Below are 20,840 nucleotides of genomic sequence, written 5' to 3'. Positions count from 1 at the left end.
GACCCAAGCCATGGTGTTTTCAATCACCTCATAGGCATTCAAAAGGTGGATGATGAATAAGGAAGACTGAAGAAGAATTGATGCATTTGTATTATGGTGTTGGCAAAGAATATCGAACATACCATAGACGGCCGGAAGAACAAACAAACATGTCTTAAAAGAAGTACGGCCAGAATGCTCCTTAGAAGCGAGCATGGTGAGACTTCATTTTATATACTTTGGACATGTTATCGGGGGGACCAGTGCTGGAGAAGGACAGCATGCTTGGTAAAGTAGAGGGTGAAAAAGAGGAAGACCCTCAACGAGATGGATTAACACAGTGGCTACAACAATGGGCTCAAACATAGCAACAATTGTGAGGATGGTGCGATACTTGGCAGTGTTTTGTTGTTGTACACAGGGTCACTATGAGTCAGAACCAACTTGATGGCACCTAATTACAATAACAACAACATGTGTCAGACATGTTCTAGATGCTGGAGAGACCTAGTACCTAGGACAATGCAAGAACTCTCTCTGGGAATGAGAGTCTTCTACCACTGCGTGTTGGGGGTGGGTGGCAGTTAGAAATATGAACCTCTGGTTACTACAGCACAAAAAGTGATATACAAATTGTACACTGTGTGCTAAGGGGAGCACAGAGGAGGGAATGATTAATTGGGTGGGGCGGGGAGGAGATAGGAAAGGTTTTCACAAAGAACTTTGTGAGGGTTTCACCTTCCATCAGGGAGTAGGTGACTCTAGGTAGAGCAAGCTGCATGAAACCAAGGTGCAGAGAGGACATGTATACTCTTTCAGGACAGCAGGAGCCCAGCACAGCTAGACTGGGGTGTGTATGGAGGAGGAGATGGGGGTAGCCAGGGCTGTGGCTGGAAAATGGTTAAGGCCAGGTGTTGGGGTTCCTAGAAAGTTCTGAAAGGTTTTGAACTTTGCCCAATAAGCAATAGGAAGTCATGAGGAGTTTTAAACAGAAGAATAACCCACCATGCTCCTCTTCTTTCAGACTATCCAGATTGGCAACTCAAGGAAATCCTTTTTGATTTGGGGGACATGAAGCCACTCCCACCTCCCTCACACAGTCGCCCCTAGAGCTGATATTCTAGGATAGAAAGGCTAGTGGTGCCAAGCCCACAGAGGGCACAGACAAACACTCCACGAGTCTGCATAGATGAGAACCCAGTTATTACCTAACGTGGATGAATGACTGTTGGCGCCCAGGCAAAATGCATGGGAACTTTTTAGGCCCTTAGCGCAAAACTCCACTTCAGAACAGCCCCTAGCCTTGCACTTTGCAGGACTCAACGTCCATGATTCCAAACTCTGGGACTCCAGTCCCAGGCTGACCCGAGATAGTGTTACCTGCATTCTTTACTGACTCAAAAAAAACCCTAAAAGTAAAAAATAACAAGAAAGAAAAGCTGAGAAGCGGTGTACCACATCGGGTGTCCGTAGGAGAGTCTGTGGGTGTCCGTCGGAGGGCCCAGAGATGCGGAGAAGTCGGGATCCACAGACCCGTCCCCGCTGGGGTGTCAGTGGGAGGGTCTGGGGGTGTGAGGGTGTTGGGGTCCGCAGCCTCGCCCACATTGGGATGTCGGAGGGAGGTTCTGAGGGTGGAGGAGTGTCGGGGTCTGAGCCCAACCTGCACTGGCGTGTCAGTGGGAGGATCTAGGGGGGGTCTGGGTCCGTAGCCCTGCCTGCACTGAAGTGTCCGTGAGAGGGCCCGGGGGTTTGGGGGTGTCGCGGTTCGCCGCCCCGCCCACAGCCCACGCTGGGGTGTTGGTGGGAGTGTCGGGGGTGTGGAGGATTTTGGGCCCGCCAATCTGGAACGCCCCCCCGCCCCTCCTCCCCGGACCTGCGCACTGGCGGCTGCGCGGAGGCCGCGGGCGGGCGGGGCGGGCGCTGTCTCCGCCCCCGCGCGGCCTGAGGGCGGGCTGGTGGGCCTTCTTTCGCACCCGCCGTGCGGGGCTTCACAGTAGCGGAGCAGCGGCAGCGGCAGCGGCAGGATGAGTGCAAGCCCGGACCCCGTGGTCATTGTCTCGGCGGCACGGACCGCCATCGGTGAGCGGCTGGCGGGCGGACGAGCGGGCGTCAGAGCTGCCTAGCCGTCTGCACGCTCGCCAGGCGGGCGGCGATGCACTGGGCGAGGCGACCCGCAGTGGAGGAAGAGGGGGCGGCCGGCGCTGCACCGGGCGAGGCGACCCGCGGTGGAGGAGGGGGGACGGCCGGCGGTGGAGGAGCATGCGGCGGTGCACGGGGTGAAGAGACCCGCGGTGGAGGAGGGGGCACGGCCGGCGGTGGAGGAGCATGCGGCGGTGCACGGGGTGAAGAGACCCGCGGTGGACGAGGAGGGGGCGGCCGGCGGTGCTCGGGGCGAGGAGACCCGCTGCGGAGGAGGAGAGGGTGGCCGGCGGTGCAGGGGACGAGGGGACCCGCTGTGGAGGAGGAGAGGGCGGACAGCGGTGCAAGGGGAACCCGGGGTCCCGTTGGGCCGCCCTCCCGCGGGCTCTAATTGGCTCCCTGAGGTAGCGCCATGCTCGACCTGGGGCTGCTATTGGCTGACGCAGGGACGCACCCTCTCGTGAGGCCCCTGATTGGCTAGCGTCAGGAGCCCCCGGTCACACCTGTGGTGGCGTGGGGTTGGCGAGGGGATGGACTGAGGTGGAATGACCTGGAGGGGTGGTCTGAGCTGAGGGGACGAGCTGAGGGGGATGAACTAGGGTGGGACTTAAGGAACTGGGGAGGACAAACCGTGGGGGGACTGAGGGAACAGGCCTGGGAGATGAGCTGGGGGGGATCTAGCGGGGAAGGGCGAGGGAGGGGAACCACTTCGGGGGACAAATGGGTGAGGGCGACAACTGACCTGAGGGCACAACCAAGGGGACCGAGCTGGGAGGACAAGCTGATGGGATGACCTGGAGGGAACAAGCAGGAGGGGAGAGATTGAGCTGAGGGGACAGGGTGGGGGGAAAGAAACGAAGAACCGTGGGGCTGGAGGACGACCTAGGGGTAGGGGGAATGAGGAGGAAGGAGCAGGGCAGAAATGAGCTGGAGGGAAGTGGAGGGACGAGTTGAGGGGACCATTAATGGGGATGAGGGGATGAGGGACTAGCCATGGAGGACAAGCTGGGCATACTGAGGGGGGCGAGAGGAGGAAGAGCTTGGGGTGGGGGGAAGTAGGGACGTGAGCTGAGGGGACCAAGTTGGGGGGTCGATCCAGATGGTGGGGGGTACAAGCTGTGGGGACACCAACCAGATGAACTGAGCTGGAGAGGACAAGCTGGGGCTCCTCCGGTTGGTTAAATAATGCAGAATGCTAGTTGGCATTTATCTCCTTAGTTCTTTAGAGTTTTCAAAGCCTTTCGACAGAGATCTCTTGACCTGTTTTGTTTGGGAAGCCCTGGGAGGTATCCATCCCCTCAGGTTTCTGAAAATAGATGGCAAGGCTTTTCCCCTTGGCCAGAGGCTTCCACGGAGCCCTGGTGGCGCAGTGGTTAAGTGTTTGGCTGCTAACTGAAAAGTTGACAGGTCGAATCCACCAGCTGCTCCTTGGAAACCATATGGGGCAGTTCCACTCTGTCCTATAGGGTCATTGTGAGTCGGAATCGACTTGACAGAAACTTGTTTAGAGGCTTCCATAAACCTTTCTGAGTGTCACATATCCCATTCTCAGCTGTGGCAAGTTGTGACAAGCACCTTTGCCCTTTGCCCAGACTTGCTGGTGTGCAAGCCTGTGCAGGGAAAAGGGTGCACCCACAGGCTCATCTCAATGCTTGGATGTGAGGGGCCCTGGAGCCCCAAGCATGGGTGGGCTTCCTTCATCAGCCTCAGGCTTCAGCTGTCCACTCTCTCCCCCGATGTGTTTTAGGCTCCTTCAATGGTTCCTTATCTACTGTTCCTGTTCATGACCTGGGCGCAGCTGTCATCAAAGAAGTCCTGAAGAGGGCCGGTGTGGCTCCAGCGGAGGTGTCTGAGGTCATATTTGGAAATGTTTTAACAGCAGGTAACTAACTCACCAGTGACCCCGGAAGAGGTCACATTTGTTAGGAACACCTTCTTAACACACAGACTTACATTCTCGCCTCCATACGTCTGCTTCATGGGTTTCCCTGTGTTAGAACACCTCCGTCCCCCATCTGCGAAGCTCTGCCAATAGCTTCTTTAACATGCTTTCCGGAATGAACCTAGACCACTTGTCCTACAGCATTTTTTCATTCTCCAGAAGGAGGGCCGGCCTGATGCATAGGAGGTTACACATGGCTCTCCATGCTCCCTGAAATGTCACCATTAATAAAATATACTGAATTTCTCCTGTGTGCTAGTAGTGTGCTAGGTGCTGGGGATCTGGCTCCAACAACACAGATAAGCTCATTGTTCTCATCAGGCTCACTTCTGAGCTGGATAAGGAGGAAGGTAAAGAAGGATGTGGCTGATGGACAAGGATAATGTGACAAGTGAGCGATTTGGAGGGAGTCCTTGGATGGTGCAAATGGTTAAGCACTACTAACTGAAAGGTTGGCGGTTCAGACCTACCCAGAGGCACCATGGAAGAAAGGCCTGGCGACCTGCTTCTGAAGGTCACAGCCTTAAAAACCCCACGGAGCAGTTCTACTCTGCACACATGGGGTTGCCATGAGTTGGAGTCTGTGCAGCTGCAACTGGTATGAGGTCAAAGAATTGTACCAGTGTGCTGCTGGCCAGATAGTAGAATGTTTGGATAAGTAAACTGAGAATTGTGTAGTTGGTGTTGATGACAGACAAGGTCCACAGCTTGGCCATTGACCTGAGGGAGTTGAGCTGGAAGAGAGGAAGTTTGGACAGGAAGGTTCGAGGAACTGGGAGGTCAGTGTGTTGCCTGGGGCCACCATATGGGTGCTGAGGCAGCTGAGAATGATGCAGGAGTTGGGCTGGAGGAGAACACTAAGGAGTGAAGTTTAGAAAGAATAAGGTAAGGAGTTGGAATGACAGCTTGGGGGAGGGGAAAATGCTGCCTGAGGGCATGGGCTGCCAAGGAGCAGGGTCTTATGATAGGTCAGCAGGGTCATGGTCTGCAAGTGACACTGAGCAAGGACAGGGCCCTGCTTTCAGTCTTTCATCAGTGAGGCTTGCGAGATGAGCAGCTGCCACTGATGGGGCTGCAGGCAAAGCAGTGTGCTCGGGAAAACAACATGCAGAGAAGAGGTTGGGGAAAGGGCTAGTTTTGAATCACTGAGTGGGAAATCTGGAGGGAGCAGTGCAAGGACAGAGTGAAGAGGTTATGTGCCGGACTACAGGTTCAAATCCCAGTTCTACCACTTGTTCTTGGGTGATTTTGTGTAAGTTGCTTAAGCTCTCTGTGCCTTATTTTCCTTAGGTGTAAAATAGGGATAAAAATAATAGTATTTCTTAGAGTTAATGTGAGGATTGAGTGAATTACTGCACCTAGAAGTAGTAAATGTTGGCTTTTGAGATTACTATTGTTGTTAGGTGCCATCCAGTTGGTTCTGACTCATAGCGACCCTATGTACAACAAAACAAAACAGAACAAAACCCACTATCCGGTCCTGCGCCATCCACATGATCATTGTTATGTTTGAGCCCATTGTTGCAGCCACTGTGTCAGTCCATCTTATTGAGGGTCTTCCTTTTTTTCACTGACTCTATACTTTATCGAGCATGATGTCCTTCTCCAGGAACTGATCCCTCTTCATAAATGTCCAACGTATGTGAAATGAAGTTCACCATCCTCACTTCTAAGAAGTATTCCGGCTGTACTTCTTCCAAGATAGATTTATTCATTCTTCTGGCAGTCCATGTTATATTCAATATTCCTCACCAACACCATAATTCAAAGGCATCAGTTGTTCGGTCTTCCTTGTTCATTGTCCAGCTTTTGCATCCATATGAGGTGATTGAAAATACCATGGCTTGGGTCAGGTGCGCCTTAGTCCTCAAAGTGACGTCTTTGCTTTTCAACAGTTCGTTGTTGTTAGGTGCTGTCGAGTCGGTTCCAACTCAGAGCAATCCCGTATACAACAGAACAAAACCCTGCCCAGTCCTGCGCCATCCTCACAGCCGTTGCTCTGCTTGAGCCTGTTGTTGCAGCCACTGTGTCAATCCATCTTGTTGAGGGTCTTCCTCTTTTTCGCTGACCCTCTACTTTCCCAAGCATGATGTCCTTCTCCAGGGACTGATCCGTCCTGATAACATGTCCGAAGTATGTGAGACAAAGTCTTGCCATCCTTGCTTCTAAGGAGCATTCTGGCTGTACTTCTTCCAAGACAGATTTGCTGTACTTTTGGCAACACGTTAAAGAGTTCTTTTGTGGCAGATTTGCCCAACGCAATATGTCATTTGCTTTCTTGACTGCTGTTTCAGTGGGTGTTGATTATGGATCCAAGTAAAATGAAATCCTTGACAACTTCAGTCTTTTCTCCATTTGTCATGATGTTGCTTATTGGTCCAGTTGTGAGGATTTTTGTTCTCTTTACATTGAGGTGTAATCCATATTGAAGGCTGTGGTCTTTGATCTTCATCAGTAAGTGCTTCAAGTCCTCTTCACTTTCAGCAAGCAAGGTTGTGTCATCTGCATAATGCAGGTTGTTAATGAGTCTTCCTCCAATCCTGATGCCCTGTTCTTCTTCATATAGTCCAGCTTCTCAGATTATTTGCTCAGCATACAGATTGAAAAAGTTTGGGAAAGGATACGACTCTGATGCACACCTTTCCTGACTTTAAACCACCCAGTGTCCCCTTGTTCTGTTCGAACGACTGTCTCTTGGTCTGTGTACAGGTTCCTCATGAGCACAGTTAAGTGTTCTGGAATTCCCATTCTTCACAGTGTTATCCATAATTTGTTATGATCCACACAGTCGAATGCCTTTGCATAGTCAGTAAAACACAGGTAAACATCTTTCTGATATTCTCTTCTTTCAGCCAGGATCCATCTGACATCAGCTCTCATGTCCCTTGTTGCAAGTACTCTTCTGACTCTGGTTTGAGTTTCTGGCAGTTCCCTGTCGATGTACGGCCACAATCATTCCTGAATTATCTTCAGCAAAATTTTCCTTGCATGTAATATTGATGGTATTGTTTGATAATTTCTTCATCCTGTTGAATCACCTTTCTTTGAAATGGGCACAAATATGGATCTCTTCCAGTCAACTGAGCAGGTAGCTGTCTTTCAAATTTCTTGGCATAGGCGCTTCAAGCGCTGCATCCATTTGTTGAAACATCTCAGTCAGTATTCCGTCAATTCCTAGAGCCTTGATTTTCACCAACGCCTTCAGTGCAGCTTGGACTTCTTCCTTCAGTACCATCAGTTCTTGATCATGCGCTACCTCCTGAAATGGTTGAATGTGGACCAGGTCTTTTTGGTACAGTGACTCTGTGTGTTCCTTCCAACTTCTTTTGATGCTTCTTGTGTCATTCAGTGTTTTACCCATAGAGTCCTTCAATACTGAAACTTGAGGCTTAGTATTATTGTTGTTAGGTGCCGTTGAGTTGGTTCCGACTCATAGTGACCCTGTGTACAACAGAACGAAACGCTGCTCATTCCTGTGCCAACCTCATAATTGTTGTTATGTTAGAGCCCATTGTTGTTACCGCAGTGGAGGGTCTGAGCCGCCTGCCACAGAAGCCAATACTGAGACGGGGTGAGGTGAGCAGCAAGAGTGTTTTATTGCGTATTGATATACAGGAGACAGAGGGGAATGAGTTCCTCCAAAAGACCTGTCTCTTCCACTGGAGACTGGCTGAAAGTTTTTATATGGACAGGGTTGTAATTTCTCTTCTGGTGGTCACATTCTGCATGCTGCAGATGATCTACCTTTTTACTGGCGATCCTTGAAGGTCATCTGGCACTGTTAGTCACGATTGTCATGTCGCAGATGAGTTAATCCTAGTCCTTGAGGGTTATTAATTTGTTCTGCCACCCTCTAAGGAGAAACTTTAGTTAATCTTACTGGAATAGGAGGAGGGAGAAAGAATAACAAAAAAGAAAATATGAGGAAAAGCAGGGACTAGAAGCAATGGTGGTAATTGGAGGCTGATCAGAGGATTTTATTGGGACAGGGTCAGGGTCCGAAGAATCTGTAGAATGTTAGCTCCCCCTTTGAGGTGGGCACCCTGGCCTCATTCTAGACATGTTGGCCTTCTGACGCTGTCCGGGTTTCGACTATAAGATGATTTTTCCTTGTTCAGCACTTGTCATTCTACCTCTCAAAGAGAAACTTAGGTTAAACTTAAGCTTTAAAATCATGGGAAAGCAAGAGGGGGGATAGGAGGAAAATAAAATCATAGGAGCATGCAAAAGTGAACTCTGCAAGCTAGGCATTAGCAATACTATAATACCCAGGAAGCTAGGCCTATACTGCTGGCAAGAAACAGTAAATGTGAAATTTCCACACAGCCCCTTTCAGTGTTGCGGCCGCTGTGTCAGTCCATCTCATTGAGGGTCTTCCTCTTTTTCACTTAGTCTGTACTTTACCAAGCATGATGTCCTTCTGCAGGGGTTGATCCCTCCTAACAACATGTCCAAAGTATGTGAGACGTAGTCTGGCCATCCTTGCTTCTAAGGAGCATTCTGGTTGTACTTCTTCCAAGACAGACCTGTTGGTTCTTTTGGCAGTCCATGGTATATTCAGTATTCTTTGCCAACGCCACAATTAGGTACATGCAATCCCCTCCACTAGGGATTCGTTTATTGATGTTAAGCACTGTCCTAATCCTGAACTAGTTTTTAAAAAAAAGATCTCTCCGGGATAGCTAACAATCCAGCACTGAGGTTACTACATTTCTTTCCCCCGGTGCAAGCTAGGGACTTTCATGAGGAGAAGATGAAGAAAAGTGATAAGATATTGAAGCTTGTCATAAGCTCAGTTTTCCTTGAGGTGATTTTGGGGTTACATTTTCTGTGCCTTATCTTTTCTTCGTTGCCTTGCTTGTTTCTTATTTCTTTGTGCTTTGCCTATTTCTTTCTCCACATATAGCTGGGCTCCAGGGTGGGACCAAGTTGAAGGACCCAAGAGACCCAGTTCTAGCTGGGTCTAGAGTCGTTAGCAAAGCTTCTAGCCTCCAGGTAAGGACCAAGGTTTCTTTATTTCGGTAGCCCCAGCGCGTGCCTACTGAAGTGAATAGCCCCCTTTAAGAATTCCTGGGGACAGTTTGCTGGCTGCCTTGGAGCCCCATGATGCCTCTGCACTCCACACTCCTGGGTTCTTGTCTGTCGTCAGTCCTCCTGTTGAAGGGGCTGCTGAGGCGACCGTGGTGGCCTTTCCTTCCAGAGACACTCCTGCTGAGGTGCCACTCACAGGTCCCGGATGTGCAGCAGGAAGACAGACACTGCACGTGGTGCTCCTCACAGAGAGAGGGCGGGGCAGTCTCACTTCTCATTCCTGCTTGGATTGTAGACCGGTGACCCCTGACCACTCCTAACCAGTCACCAGTCACTCATTTTGTGCTCGTTCAGCAGCGTACATTCTACTTACTAGTAATGCATACTGGTAACATTCACCCCAAACCATCTTTAGTCCTGACTCTGTCTGAGAGCTGCCCCTAATTCCCACTTTCCCAACTTGTCCTTGTGGGCGTTAAAGTCTGGTATAAACCACACCACTTTCTCATGGTTTTCCAAGGCCCTCTCAGACCCCTGGTTTATTCTTTCTTGATTGTGAAGGGCACTCCACTGGTGTCTCTGCTGTCTCCTTCTGTCTCTCTCACTTGTACAGAATCTCCCACACAGTCAACAGTAAAAGTAATAGCCATGTTTATTGAGTACTAGGCCTTTAACAACAACAACAGCCCTTTAAAGCTGTGCTAAGTGCTTTACTTTTATTACCTCGCTCAATCCTCTGAATAACTGTTGGATCCTATTGTCTCCATTTTTATTATCTTCCTATTTTCTTCATCTTTAGGGATGAAGGGTAGAAAGCATGTGATTAAAATAATTAGAGAGCAGTATAAAAAAACTAAAAACCAAACCAGTTTTCATCGAGTTGATTCCGACTCATGGTGACCCCATCCATGCATGCAGAGTTGAACTGCTCCATAGGGTTTTCAAGGTTGTGACCTTTTGGAAACAGATTGCCAGACCTTTCTTCTACAGTGCCTCTAGGTGGGTTCGAACCACCAACCTTTCAGTCAGTGGCCATTTGTGCCACCCAGGGACTAGAGAGCAGGACAAGGCAGTATATTCAAGGGTTCAACTATGTTAGGTATAGATGCATACAGGCCTGTCTGCCTCTGGAGGGAACTTAGCTGGCCTATGGGCTTTCAGAAGTGGCAGGAGGCAATTTCCTGACTTTGCATCTGCTCTTATTGTGACATTCTATCTTCTTCATTGATTGCTGAGAGGCATGTGTGTTCCTTCTTCCAGGTTGTGGGCAGAATCCTGTCCGACAAGCCAGTGTAGGGGCAGGAATCCCCTACACTGTTCCGGCGTGGAGTTGCCAGATGATCTGTGGGTCAGGCCTGAAAGCCGTGTGCCTTGCAGCCCAGTCAGTAGGGACGGGAGACTCCAACATCGTGGTTGCAGGAGGCATGGAAAATATGAGCAAGGTAAGACCTCCAAGGAGACAGCTCTCACTGACCTCTTGCTGACAAACTCACCACCCTGCCATAGTGGAGTAAATGGATGCATAGCAGGGCTTGAAGCAAATTGTAAACAAATAAGCAGACAGAAAAATAGACTCGTCCTTGAACTCTACCTGAATGTTAGCTATTCTTCAGAGTGGATGGGAAATGCAAGATGAAGAGAAGTACTTGTCAACTAGCACCATTTGGAACAAAATATATTGTTTAAAATGTTGTTACTGGAGCATAAAATATTTCCTGAACTGAACCCACAACATTAGTCACTGGTGCCCCTTTTTAAAATTCCTTATGAGGAGAAGGCAGACAGACGTTGCCACTTTCCTTCTTGCAAATGACAAGGAGGGCCCCAGGGACCAGGCTTTGCTGACCTTTTAGAGGGATTGACCATGGAAGAGTGACCTGTGAATGTGCCCTCTCCAGTCAGTGTGCCAGACACAATGTGTTTCAGCAAGTTCCGTCGCTTAGACTGCGACAGCAGTAGAAAGGAAATGTGTGCCTCCCGCTTCCCGTTGAGGCAGCTCAGTGTCTGGCCTGGGGATCCCTGATCAGAGGCTGACTCAGCCTGACCACCGCCGAGGCTCAGGAGCAAGGAGGCTGGAGATAGCAAAACGATCACTGATTTGGACAGGAGCTTACAGAACTAGACTAACATTCGTGTCATGCTTTACTAGGTGCTTTTATACATGAGGTCTTTCTGAAGTCCCAAAACAACCCTTACAGGTTGTTGGTGTTAGTTACCATTGAGTCAGTTCCAACTCATGGTGGCCCCATGTGACAGAGTAGAACTGCTCCATAGGGTTTTCAAGGCTGTGATATTTTGGAAGCAGATTGCCAGGCCTGTGTTTTGGGATGCCTTTGGGTAGGTTGAACCATCAACCTTTTGGCTAATACTCAAGTGCTTAACCATTTGCACCACCCAGGGACTCCATATAGGTTAGATGGTATCATCCCTAGTTTACAGATAAGGAAACTGAGGCCCAGAGCTGGGATTCCAGTACAGTCTGCTGACTCCAATTCAGTACTCTTTCTACTCTATTATAGCTGCTGTTGAGTTGGTGGGAGTTAAGAGCACCCTCCGGCCAGAAATCCCTCCCCATCAGTTAATTAGGCAACCTGATTAGTCTCACTGTAGGCATTATGTCTCCCATCGAAGTAAGCAATACATCATTGGCGTCTCTTCAGCCCCAGGTGAGCTGGTCAATTAACAGCTAACTAGTTGCCTCTTTGGAAGGAGTAAATGGGGTTCTTAAAGAACTAGGGGAGGAGCCTTGGTGGTGCGGTGGTTAAGTGCTTGGCTGCTAACTTAAAGGTGGGCGATTCAAACCCACCAGTAGCTTCCTGGGAGAAAGACCTGGCCGTCTGCTCCTGTAAAGATTACAGCCTAGGAAACATAGTGGGGCAGTTCCACTCTGTCCTATAGGGTCACTGTCAGTTGGAATTGACTTGACAACAATGCAGTGGGTTTTGGTTTGTTAAGGAGCTAGGACACAGAATGGGTAGGTTTTGATGAAACAGGAATGGGTAGGTAGAGTAATGGCTTCCCAAGATAGGCAGGGTAGAGTAGTCTGCTAACTTCAGGGACCTTTAAGCCCTGGGGCCTGAGTGAGGAGGAGAATGGGCGGGAAGAAGGGAGAAGGGGTAGCAAGGGGGACTGGACGAAGACTGATGAAACATTGTGGATAGTTTTGAGTGGGATCGTAAGGAGAGGACTAATTACAACCAAACCCAAATCCACTGGTATTTCTTTTCCCAGGCTCCTCACTTGGTTCACTTGAGAACAGGAGTGAAGATGGGTGAGATGCCTCTACTTGATAGCCTACTCTGTGATGGTCTTACAGATGCATTCCACCACTATCACATGGGAGTTACAGGTAAGGCAGACATCACCAAAGGTGTATTAACTTTAGAAAGGTTAAAGAAATACATATATTTATGGTGCAAATGGTATATATGTCTAGAAAGAGGCCTAGAAACAGTGACATACTGGTTACAATGAGCAGTCCTCACACCCAGTTCTTTGTTTCTAAATACCATTCTCCAATAACAGTAACTAGAGTTCCTTGGAGGAATGCCTCATTGCAGCACTGGGACAAAATTGCTAAAAAATAAGCAAGTGCTCATCCTGGGGACATGTCAGAAGGACATAGGAGTCAGTTTAAAGGCGCTCCCACTGCCCATATCTTGGGCAATTTGGGAATCAAAACAAATACTGATAGTAGGTGTTGGCAGGGAGAGGGAAGCGGTGAGCAGGCAGAGCACAGGGCATTTTTAGGGCGGTGAGACTACTCCGTGTGATGCCGTCATGGTGGACACATGCCAGATGCATTTGTCCAAACCCATAGGGCCGTATAACACAGGGTGAACCCTAATGTAAACTGTGGACTTTGATACTGGTTCATCAGTTGTAACAAATGTATCACACAAATGCAAGATGCTAATAATGGGAGAAACTGCAAGGGAGGAAGGGGGCATATGAGTACTCTCTACTGTCTGCATAATTTTTGTGTACACCTAAAACTGCTCTACAAAGTAAAGCCTGTTATAAAGAATAAATAAACAATAGTAACAGATTATAACTGATTAAATAAAATGAAGATGCAGGAGTCCATATTGATGTAAATAACTGAATAAGTGGGGAGAGGAGGGAAAGCTCTTGTTTACAGGAGAATGCCGATTAATACGTCTAGAAGGAACGTTGGAGTTAGAAAATCATGAATGAGTGCTGAAATTAGTGGGGTGAGCATTTGATGAGGAAGACATTTTAATATGAAAGTAACTTCTCATAGATTACTTATTAATTATAAATGGAAAAATAGTAACTTTACAGTGGGGAAACCTGCTGGACACCTCTTTAACCAAGTGTTGAAAGCTTATGTCGCCTGAGATAAACTGGCTTCAAGTGGCCTGATAAGATGTCCAGAGAAGATCACAGTGTCAGTCAGTGTCTACCTGCCTGCCTTTCGCATAATCTTAACCTAACGAGGAAGTCGGGCAAGCCCGAATTAGGGGACATTCCGCCAAAGAACTGGCCCCTTCTCTTCAAAAATATCAAGGTCAATGTTATGGATTGAATTGTGTTCCCGCAAAATATGTGTTGGAATTCTAACCCCTATCCATGTGGATGTAATCCTGTTTGGGAATAGGGTTTTCTTCATCATGTTAATGAAGCCATATTGGTATAGGGGGTATCTTAAGCCAGTCGTTCTTGAGATATAAAAGGAGCAGATTAGGCACAGAAGCAAGCAAGCAGGAATGGGAGAAGATAAATGCCACGCCACACGAAGATCGCCACATGAAGATCGACAAGGAACCAAGGAACAGAAGCTGAAAACAGACAAGGGCCTTCCCCCAGAGCCAACAGAGAAAGCCTCCCCCTAGAACTGGTGCCTTGAATTCAGACTGTCCTAAACTGTGAGAAAATAAATTTCTGTTTGTTTAAGCTGCCCACTTGTGGTATTTCTGTTACATACAGCAGCACTAGAAAACCAATACAGTCAAGAAACACAAAGATATTTTGAAGAACTGTGCCAGGTAAAGGAAATGCAATGCATGACCCTGGGTTAGCTCCTGCACTGAACAAATAAAATAGCTGTAAGGGGCATCATTGGGGCAATAGTTGAAATTTGAATTGGACCAAGGATTTGATAAACAGTATCGTATTGAATACCAAAACCAAACCTGTCGTTGTCAAGTTGATTCCAACTCATAGCGACCCTATGGGACAGAGTAGAACTGCCCTATAGGGTTTCCAAGGAGCAGCTGGTGGATTTGAACTGCACCTTTTGGTTAGCAGCTGAGCTCTTAATTGAATGCTCATTAGAAGCAAGGATGGTGAGACTTCGTCTCACATACTTTGGACATGTTATCAGGAGGGACCGATCCCTGGAGAAGGATATCATGCTTGGTAAGTAGAGGGTCAGCAAAAAAGAGGAAGATCCTCAACGAGATGTATTGACACATTGGCTGTAACAATGGGCTCAAACATAGCAATGTTTGTGAAGATGGTGCAGGGCTGGGCAGTGTTTCGTTCTGTTGTGTATGGAGTCGCTATGAGTAGGAACTGACTTTATAGCACTTAACAACAACAATAAATTGTACTGAGGTTAAATTTCCTAATTTTGATAACTGTGGTTATGTAAGAGAATGACCTTGTTTTGGGGAGATGTATGCTGAAATTAAAATTCAGAAGTAAAGGGGCATGGCATCTCCAACTTTCTCTCAAATGGTTCAGAAAGAGAGGCAAATGGAGCAAAATGTAAACAATTGGTGACTGCATAAAGACTAGTTCTGTAAGTTTAAAATTATACAGAAAAGAAGGAAGAAAAATGAAATATGTGTTCTGGGTTGGATGAAGCCCCCCTCGTACCTGCAGTTGTGACCTTGTTTGGAGATAGAGTCTTTGAAGCTGTTATCAGTTAACATGAGGTCATCCTCGAGTACGGTCGGCCCTAATCCCGTATGACTGTTGTAAGAGGAGAAGAGACAGAGAGACGGACAGAGGCTGGATGCCATGTGAAGGCTAAGGCAGATGTTGGAGTGATGCATCTACAAGCCAAGGATCGCCAGGAGCCACCAGAAGCTGGAAGAGGCAAGGGAGGATCCTTCTCGAGAGCCTTCAGAGAGCATGGCCCTGCTGACACCCTGAATTTGGCCTTCTAGTCTCCAGAGCTGTGAAAGAATAAATTTCCGTTGTTTTGAGCCTTCTAGTTTGGGGTAGTTTGTTATGGCAGCCCTAGGAGACTAGGGCAGAAGGAGAGAAAATGGCTTCTCGGGAGTCTATGGGACATTTCCACATTCACTGCCGTGGTGGCAGGGTTGCCACAGAGCACATACCCACCTGAGAGCCTGCTCGTGCTGTGTGGTCAGTGCTGGTTTAAATGTGAACAGCTTGAGCGATCAAGAGCCAGTTCATGAAAATGTCTGTTTTTTGCCTTTCTTTTTTTGTCTTCCCCAGCTGAAAATGTAGCCAAAAAATGGCAAGTGAGTAGAGAAGATCAAGACAAGGTGGCACTTCTGTCCCAGAACAGGACAGAGAGCGCACAGAAAGCTGGCCATTTTGACAAAGAGATTGTACCAGTGTTTGTGTCTTCCAGAAAAGGTGGGTTTATTGATGAGTAATATCCAAAAGAATAATACATAGGAATGTTTTGCAAGGCCAAAATAGAAATCGTGTCTTAGTTAGGCCTTTCACAAGAAAGATGTACCTGGATACATCTGAATGTGGAGATGGGGTGGGGACACTAAGTTTACAGCGTGAGGAAACACGGGAAACTATCAGTATTTAGACACTCTTGATTCCTGTGTCTGAGGCTGATAAGCTCATACAGCAGGTTTCATGAAAAACTGGAGCACTGGTTCTTGGCTGGTAGGCTACACCTGACTTGCTGTCCCTATAGGTCAAATCTCCTCAAAAGTGAACATCCGCTACTTCCTGTTGCTTCTGTGTGCATCTTATGTTTAGATCTCTCAAGAGTGAATCTTTTTGGGTCACTTGGTCATTAGCTAATATGGAGTGCTCTGGTCCAGTTCCCTTTTTGATATCTTATGTTTAGATCTCTCAAGAGTGAATCTTTTTGGGTCACTTGGTCATTAGCTAATATGGAGTGCTCTGGTCCAGTTCCCTTTTTGATGACCAGTTTTTCTTATGTCCAGCGCTTATGAGACTGGCCTTGATACTCCCTGATCCTGTCCGTTGTAACTAGCAAAGTCCTATGACTCAAACCTTAGCAACGTTTTGTACAAAGAACTCCAACTGCTTTCCTCAGAAAGGGCTGTGGATATGGAAAAGAGCCAAAATGTCTCATGGACTGTCAAGTACATGCATGGAATTTCATACGCACCAGAGAGACCAGTTACTGTGAGGTAGCCAATATAGAGGAGTGACTTGGAAATGATTTTTGAAGGAGCATTTAAGCAACACTTTAATAGAAAATAATTCATTTGTAAAGGGAAGCCAGGATAGAGTGCATACAATGACGTGATCTGCATTTGTCTATTAAGCAGGCTCGCTTGTACGTTATCTGTAAGTCCATTGGAAATCATTGCTACTCGTTTTTGCATTCTGGGTTTTAGCTAGTTCGTTTTTCAAAAGACGTTAGATCTTGTTTGTGTAAAGTTGGTAAATTCCACCTTCATTGCCGGCTACTTGGTAAGGATCAACATGAATCCAACTCTCAAAATGTGGAGATGGGCCTAGTCCCCACCTTCCCACCTTTCTGTCCTCATCGCCAGTTGCCCCTGTGGCACTCCAACTCTAGCCACCCAAAGTTGGGTCAGAGCTCACAAATTAAAAGGACACCATCCTTTAGACTGCCATAAAGGAAGATGCCAGCTGCAAGTTTGGGGAGTACACCCAACACTCCAACCTTCTGCCCTTCTGGCCTCAGATTTGGGGCTGATTTCCCACTACTTTTTCAGGATGCCAACTGCAAGCTCGGGAGTCCTTACTTTCTGACTTGCTGGCCCTCCTTACCACTTTGGGTTCAGTAATTCACTGGAACAACTCAGAACTCACGGAGAGTATACCATACTTATGACTAGATTTATTATAGTGAAAAAGGATACATACGAAGAGATGCGTAGGGCAAGGTCTGGGAGGGCTCCCAACGTGGAGCTTCCATTTCCTAAGGGATGCATTACCGTCCTGAGAGCAGATGTCCCCTCCAACCAGGAAGCTCTCTGAGCCTTCATGTTCAGGGCTTTTATCAGTATGATAGGCTAAATCATGCCTCCTGAGACTGGTTGATGTTGGCCTCCCAGGTGAGTCTTTTCTGGTCTGACAGTCCCAGCAACAGCACAAATCTTGGAGCCAAAGACAAAGGCCACATTACTTAGGGTAAAACTAGGTTCTTTACCCCACATTGTTCATTGGCATGGAAACCAGAAGGGCCAAGGACGCTAAGCTTGTCCAATGCAAGTTGATGGGTGCATCCTCTAACATGCTCTTCAGCTTAATGGAAGCTGGTTTCCTTAACGGCACACATGCTGAGGGCACACTGGGGTGGCTACTCTGATGGCCTGAAATGAGAGGATCCCAGAGAAAAAGTATGCATTCCCAAATAGTTGCTGTTTTGTATATTACAGATTTCCAAAAAGCAAACCGATTTTCCTTGCACTTGAAATCCAAACTTGTGTTCCTCTTGAGCTCTCTTAAAAAATCAAAAATTTTTATTGTGGTAAAGATACATATCACATAAAATCTGCCATTTTAACTATTTTCAAGTGTACAGTTCAATGCCGTGTAACCATCACCACTAAGATACTTCCACGACTTTTTCATCGCCCAAAACACATTATGTACCCGGTAGGCAATAACCCCATTCCCGTCGGAGCCCCCTTTTGAGGAGAGTTCTCATGAAATGTTTTAAGACACGATAATTATATTAGTGTGTACTTCCCTCCTATTGGAAGGAAAGTGGGTATATGGTAGTACGCCTTTCTTCCAAATTGGAATCACAGATCACTCTGAGAAATCTACCAGATGTCTATAGTGTGCGCAGTGCCGTTTCTGTACTCAGCTTGGGTAACCGATTTTCCTTTTTTCAGGTCTTACTGAAGTTAAAACAGATGAGTTTCCTCGACATGGGAGCAACATAGAAGCTATGTCGAAGCTAAAGCCTTGCTTTATTACAGATGGAACAGGAACAGTTACCCCAGCTAATGCTTCAGGTTAGAGACTCTGTAAGGCAGATGTGCAAGTCTACTACCAAGTTAAAACCTTTTTTCTAACTTTTCATTTCGTTAACTGTTTATACACAAAGTTATTCTGAAAATTTGCTTTAGTATCTTTAGGAAAAAATGTAGTTTCTCTATATTTGATAATTGATTTAACCTATATTGAAAGAATGGGTTTCTTTTTCTGATGTCTTAACTAGACAAAAAAACTAAAATTATGGAACCATTCCCTTCTAATTTTTCCAATATGCGAAACCCCTAACCCCTCCTATAAGGTCTGGACTTAGTTTTTCCATTTCCCTACTGTTCCTAAGCCTTCCCTCCCCAACTCTTTAATCTTTCCACTTTCTTTAGTTAGAATGTTCTGTGACCAGTTATGTTACATTGTCAAACTTACCATTTCTTTTTTTTTTTTGAATTATTTATTTGTGCTTTAGATGGTTTACAGAGCAAATTAATCTCTCATTAAACAATTAATACACATTGTTTTGTAACATTGGTTGTCAGCCCCCATGACATGTCAACACTCTCTCCTTCTTGACCTTGGCTTCCCCATTTCCATTCATGCAGCTTTCCTGTCCCCTCCTGCCTTCTTGTCCTTGCCGCTGGGCTGGTGTGCCCATTTAGTCTCGTGTACATGGTTGAGGTATTGTTTTATGGGCCTGTCTAATCTTTGGCTGAAGGATGAGCCTCAGGAGTGACTTCAGTACTGAGTTAAAAGGATGTCTGGGAGGCCATACTCTTGGGGTTTCTCATCTCTGTCAGGCCACTAAGTCTGATCTTTTTTTGTGTTTGAATTTTGTTCTACATTTTTCTCCAGCTCTGTCCAGGACCCTCTGTTGCCATCCCTGTCAGAGCAGTGAGTGATGGTAGCCGGGCACCATCTAGTTGTGCTGGACCCAGTCTGGTGGAGGCTGTGGTAGTTGTCGTCAATTAGTCCTTTGGACTAATCTTTGCCTTCAAACTTAGCATTTCTAACTACACAGTAAAGTCTGTCGAATTATGGGAACAGTTCTGCCAAAATGTTTTAAGAATAATTTAACTCTTACCTTCAGTGGAAGGGAAAGCAGGCACAGATATAGAACCGAGGTTAATGAGCATTATTCTAGCAATAAAGACATTCATATTTTACAGGAATAAATGATGGTGCTGCAGCTGTGGTCCTTATGAAGAAGTCAGAGGCTGCTGATCGTGGGCTGACACCTTTAGCACAGATAGTTTCCTGGTCACAAGCAGGCGTAGATCCTTCCGTTATGGGAACGGGACCAATTCCAGCAATCAAGCAAGCCGTGAGTTTAACAATCTTTGTTCTTACCTGTTTGAAACCAGACCAGTAGTCTGCAGTGCCAGATAAAGTTCCCCTCACCTCTTTGAACCTTTACTCAGATCTCTTTTCCACTGCAGAATGCCAGGTTTTGGTTGTTTTCCTGTTTATTCCTACTAGGCTTCCTGTTTTGTAAAACATTACTTCAGAGTCTCCCCACTAGCCTTTAATAAGCTTGATCATTTATATCTAGTCTGCTTTCTCTACCATAAGGAGACAGCCGGGAACGTCTGGATTATATGCATTCTAGACCGACTCTGTATCACCTTACCTACACGTTAACAGAAGCTATTGGTGCAAAACTTAACACCCTTTAGAATTTCTAAGGGCTGTTTTAGATAGCAGCTGTAACCTTTCAAAATTGACGTCACCAAGGCAAAATGGGTGAGGTATCCTTTGACTAACGTAAGAACTCAATGAAGCAGTTTTTATATTCTTCAGAATCGTGCAATATGCTCCACTTGTTTACTTCCAGTGACTCTTCTTCGACCTCTACTCCATTAATCTCTCCTTTAGGTTGCAAAAGCAGGTTGGTCACTGGAGGATGTTGATGTATTTGAAATTAACGAAGCCTATGCAGCCCTCTCTGTTGCAATAGTTAGAGAACTGGGATTAAACCTGGAGAAGGTAAGTATGAGTACCTTGTTCTAGCAGCTCAGATTTCAGACTGTAAATAATTTCACATATTCATGTTTATGAAATTAGCTGTTTCCCAGGTAATAGCTCTACAGTTAGGGGTGAAGATAGTGATTTTTTTGTGGGGGGTGTGTGTGTGCAGGGTGTCACCTATTGTCATTTCCCAAGGCAAAAAGCCTCAACTGCATTACTTCAGTTCCTACATTCATTTTTAAACTAAGGAACAAGGGAAGGCAGTCAGCAATGGATGCCAAAGGTGTGAGTTCCTAAGTAGTTTAAAATGAAAACTGCATTTGAAAGGAGGAAAAAATTTTTAGGATTTTAACCCTAAATCCACAGAACTATCTAAATCATTCCCCCCACAGGTCAACATTCAAGGAGGGGCCATAGCCTTGGGTCACCCCCTGGGAGCATCTGGCTGTCGGATTCTTGTGACCCTGTTACACACCATGGAGAGAACTGGTGGACGTCGTGGTGTTGCTGCCCTGTGCATCGGGGGTGGGATGGGAATAGCTATGTGTGTTCAGAGAGGATGAAATTCTTCTAACAGTTATGCCTAAACTAAATTTGAGCCTCATTTCCTTTAAAAAAAGCCTCATTTTTTTAAACTTTGTATGCTACTGAGTTATATGTGAAA

General features: G+C 46.7%; 1 protein-coding gene across 1 annotated transcript; it reads left to right on the top strand.

The window, feature by feature from the left end:
* The first annotated feature begins 1,948 nt into the window (after positions 1 to 1,948).
* On the top strand, positions 1,949 to 20,774 carry ACAT2 (acetyl-CoA acetyltransferase 2). The gene is made up of 9 exons (XM_004368799.2): positions 1,949 to 2,058; positions 3,866 to 4,000; positions 10,352 to 10,533; positions 12,323 to 12,440; positions 15,524 to 15,667; positions 18,115 to 18,237; positions 19,378 to 19,532; positions 20,084 to 20,194; positions 20,569 to 20,774. The coding sequence occupies exons 1-9, from the start codon at positions 2,004 to 2,006 to the stop codon at positions 20,737 to 20,739; spliced, it is 1,194 nt and encodes a 397-aa protein (XP_004368856.1). The 5' UTR covers positions 1,949 to 2,003; the 3' UTR covers positions 20,740 to 20,774.
* Positions 20,775 to 20,840: the final 66 nt, after the last annotated feature.

This window comes from Trichechus manatus, unplaced genomic scaffold (genome assembly GCF_000243295.1).
Source record: "Trichechus manatus latirostris isolate Lorelei unplaced genomic scaffold, TriManLat1.0 scaffold00002, whole genome shotgun sequence".
Classification (NCBI taxonomy): Eukaryota; Metazoa; Chordata; class Mammalia; order Sirenia; family Trichechidae; genus Trichechus; species Trichechus manatus.
This window is presented reverse-complemented; position numbering and strand designations above follow the sequence as displayed.

What these genes read in the sequence shown, in the direction of transcription:
- ACAT2 (XM_004368799.2), top strand. Translation starts at nt 2,004, where the DNA reads ATGAGTGCAAGCCCGGACCCCGTGGTCATTGTCTCGGCGGCACGGACC. An exon ending in GGCGGCACGGACCGCCATCG is followed by an intron (nt 2,059 to 3,865) that starts GTGAGCGGCTGG and finishes GATGTGTTTTAG; the next exon opens with GCTCCTTCAATGGTTCCTTA. An exon ending in TGGGATTAAACCTGGAGAAG is followed by an intron (nt 20,195 to 20,568) that starts GTAAGTATGAGT and finishes TTCCCCCCACAG; the next exon opens with GTCAACATTCAAGGAGGGGC.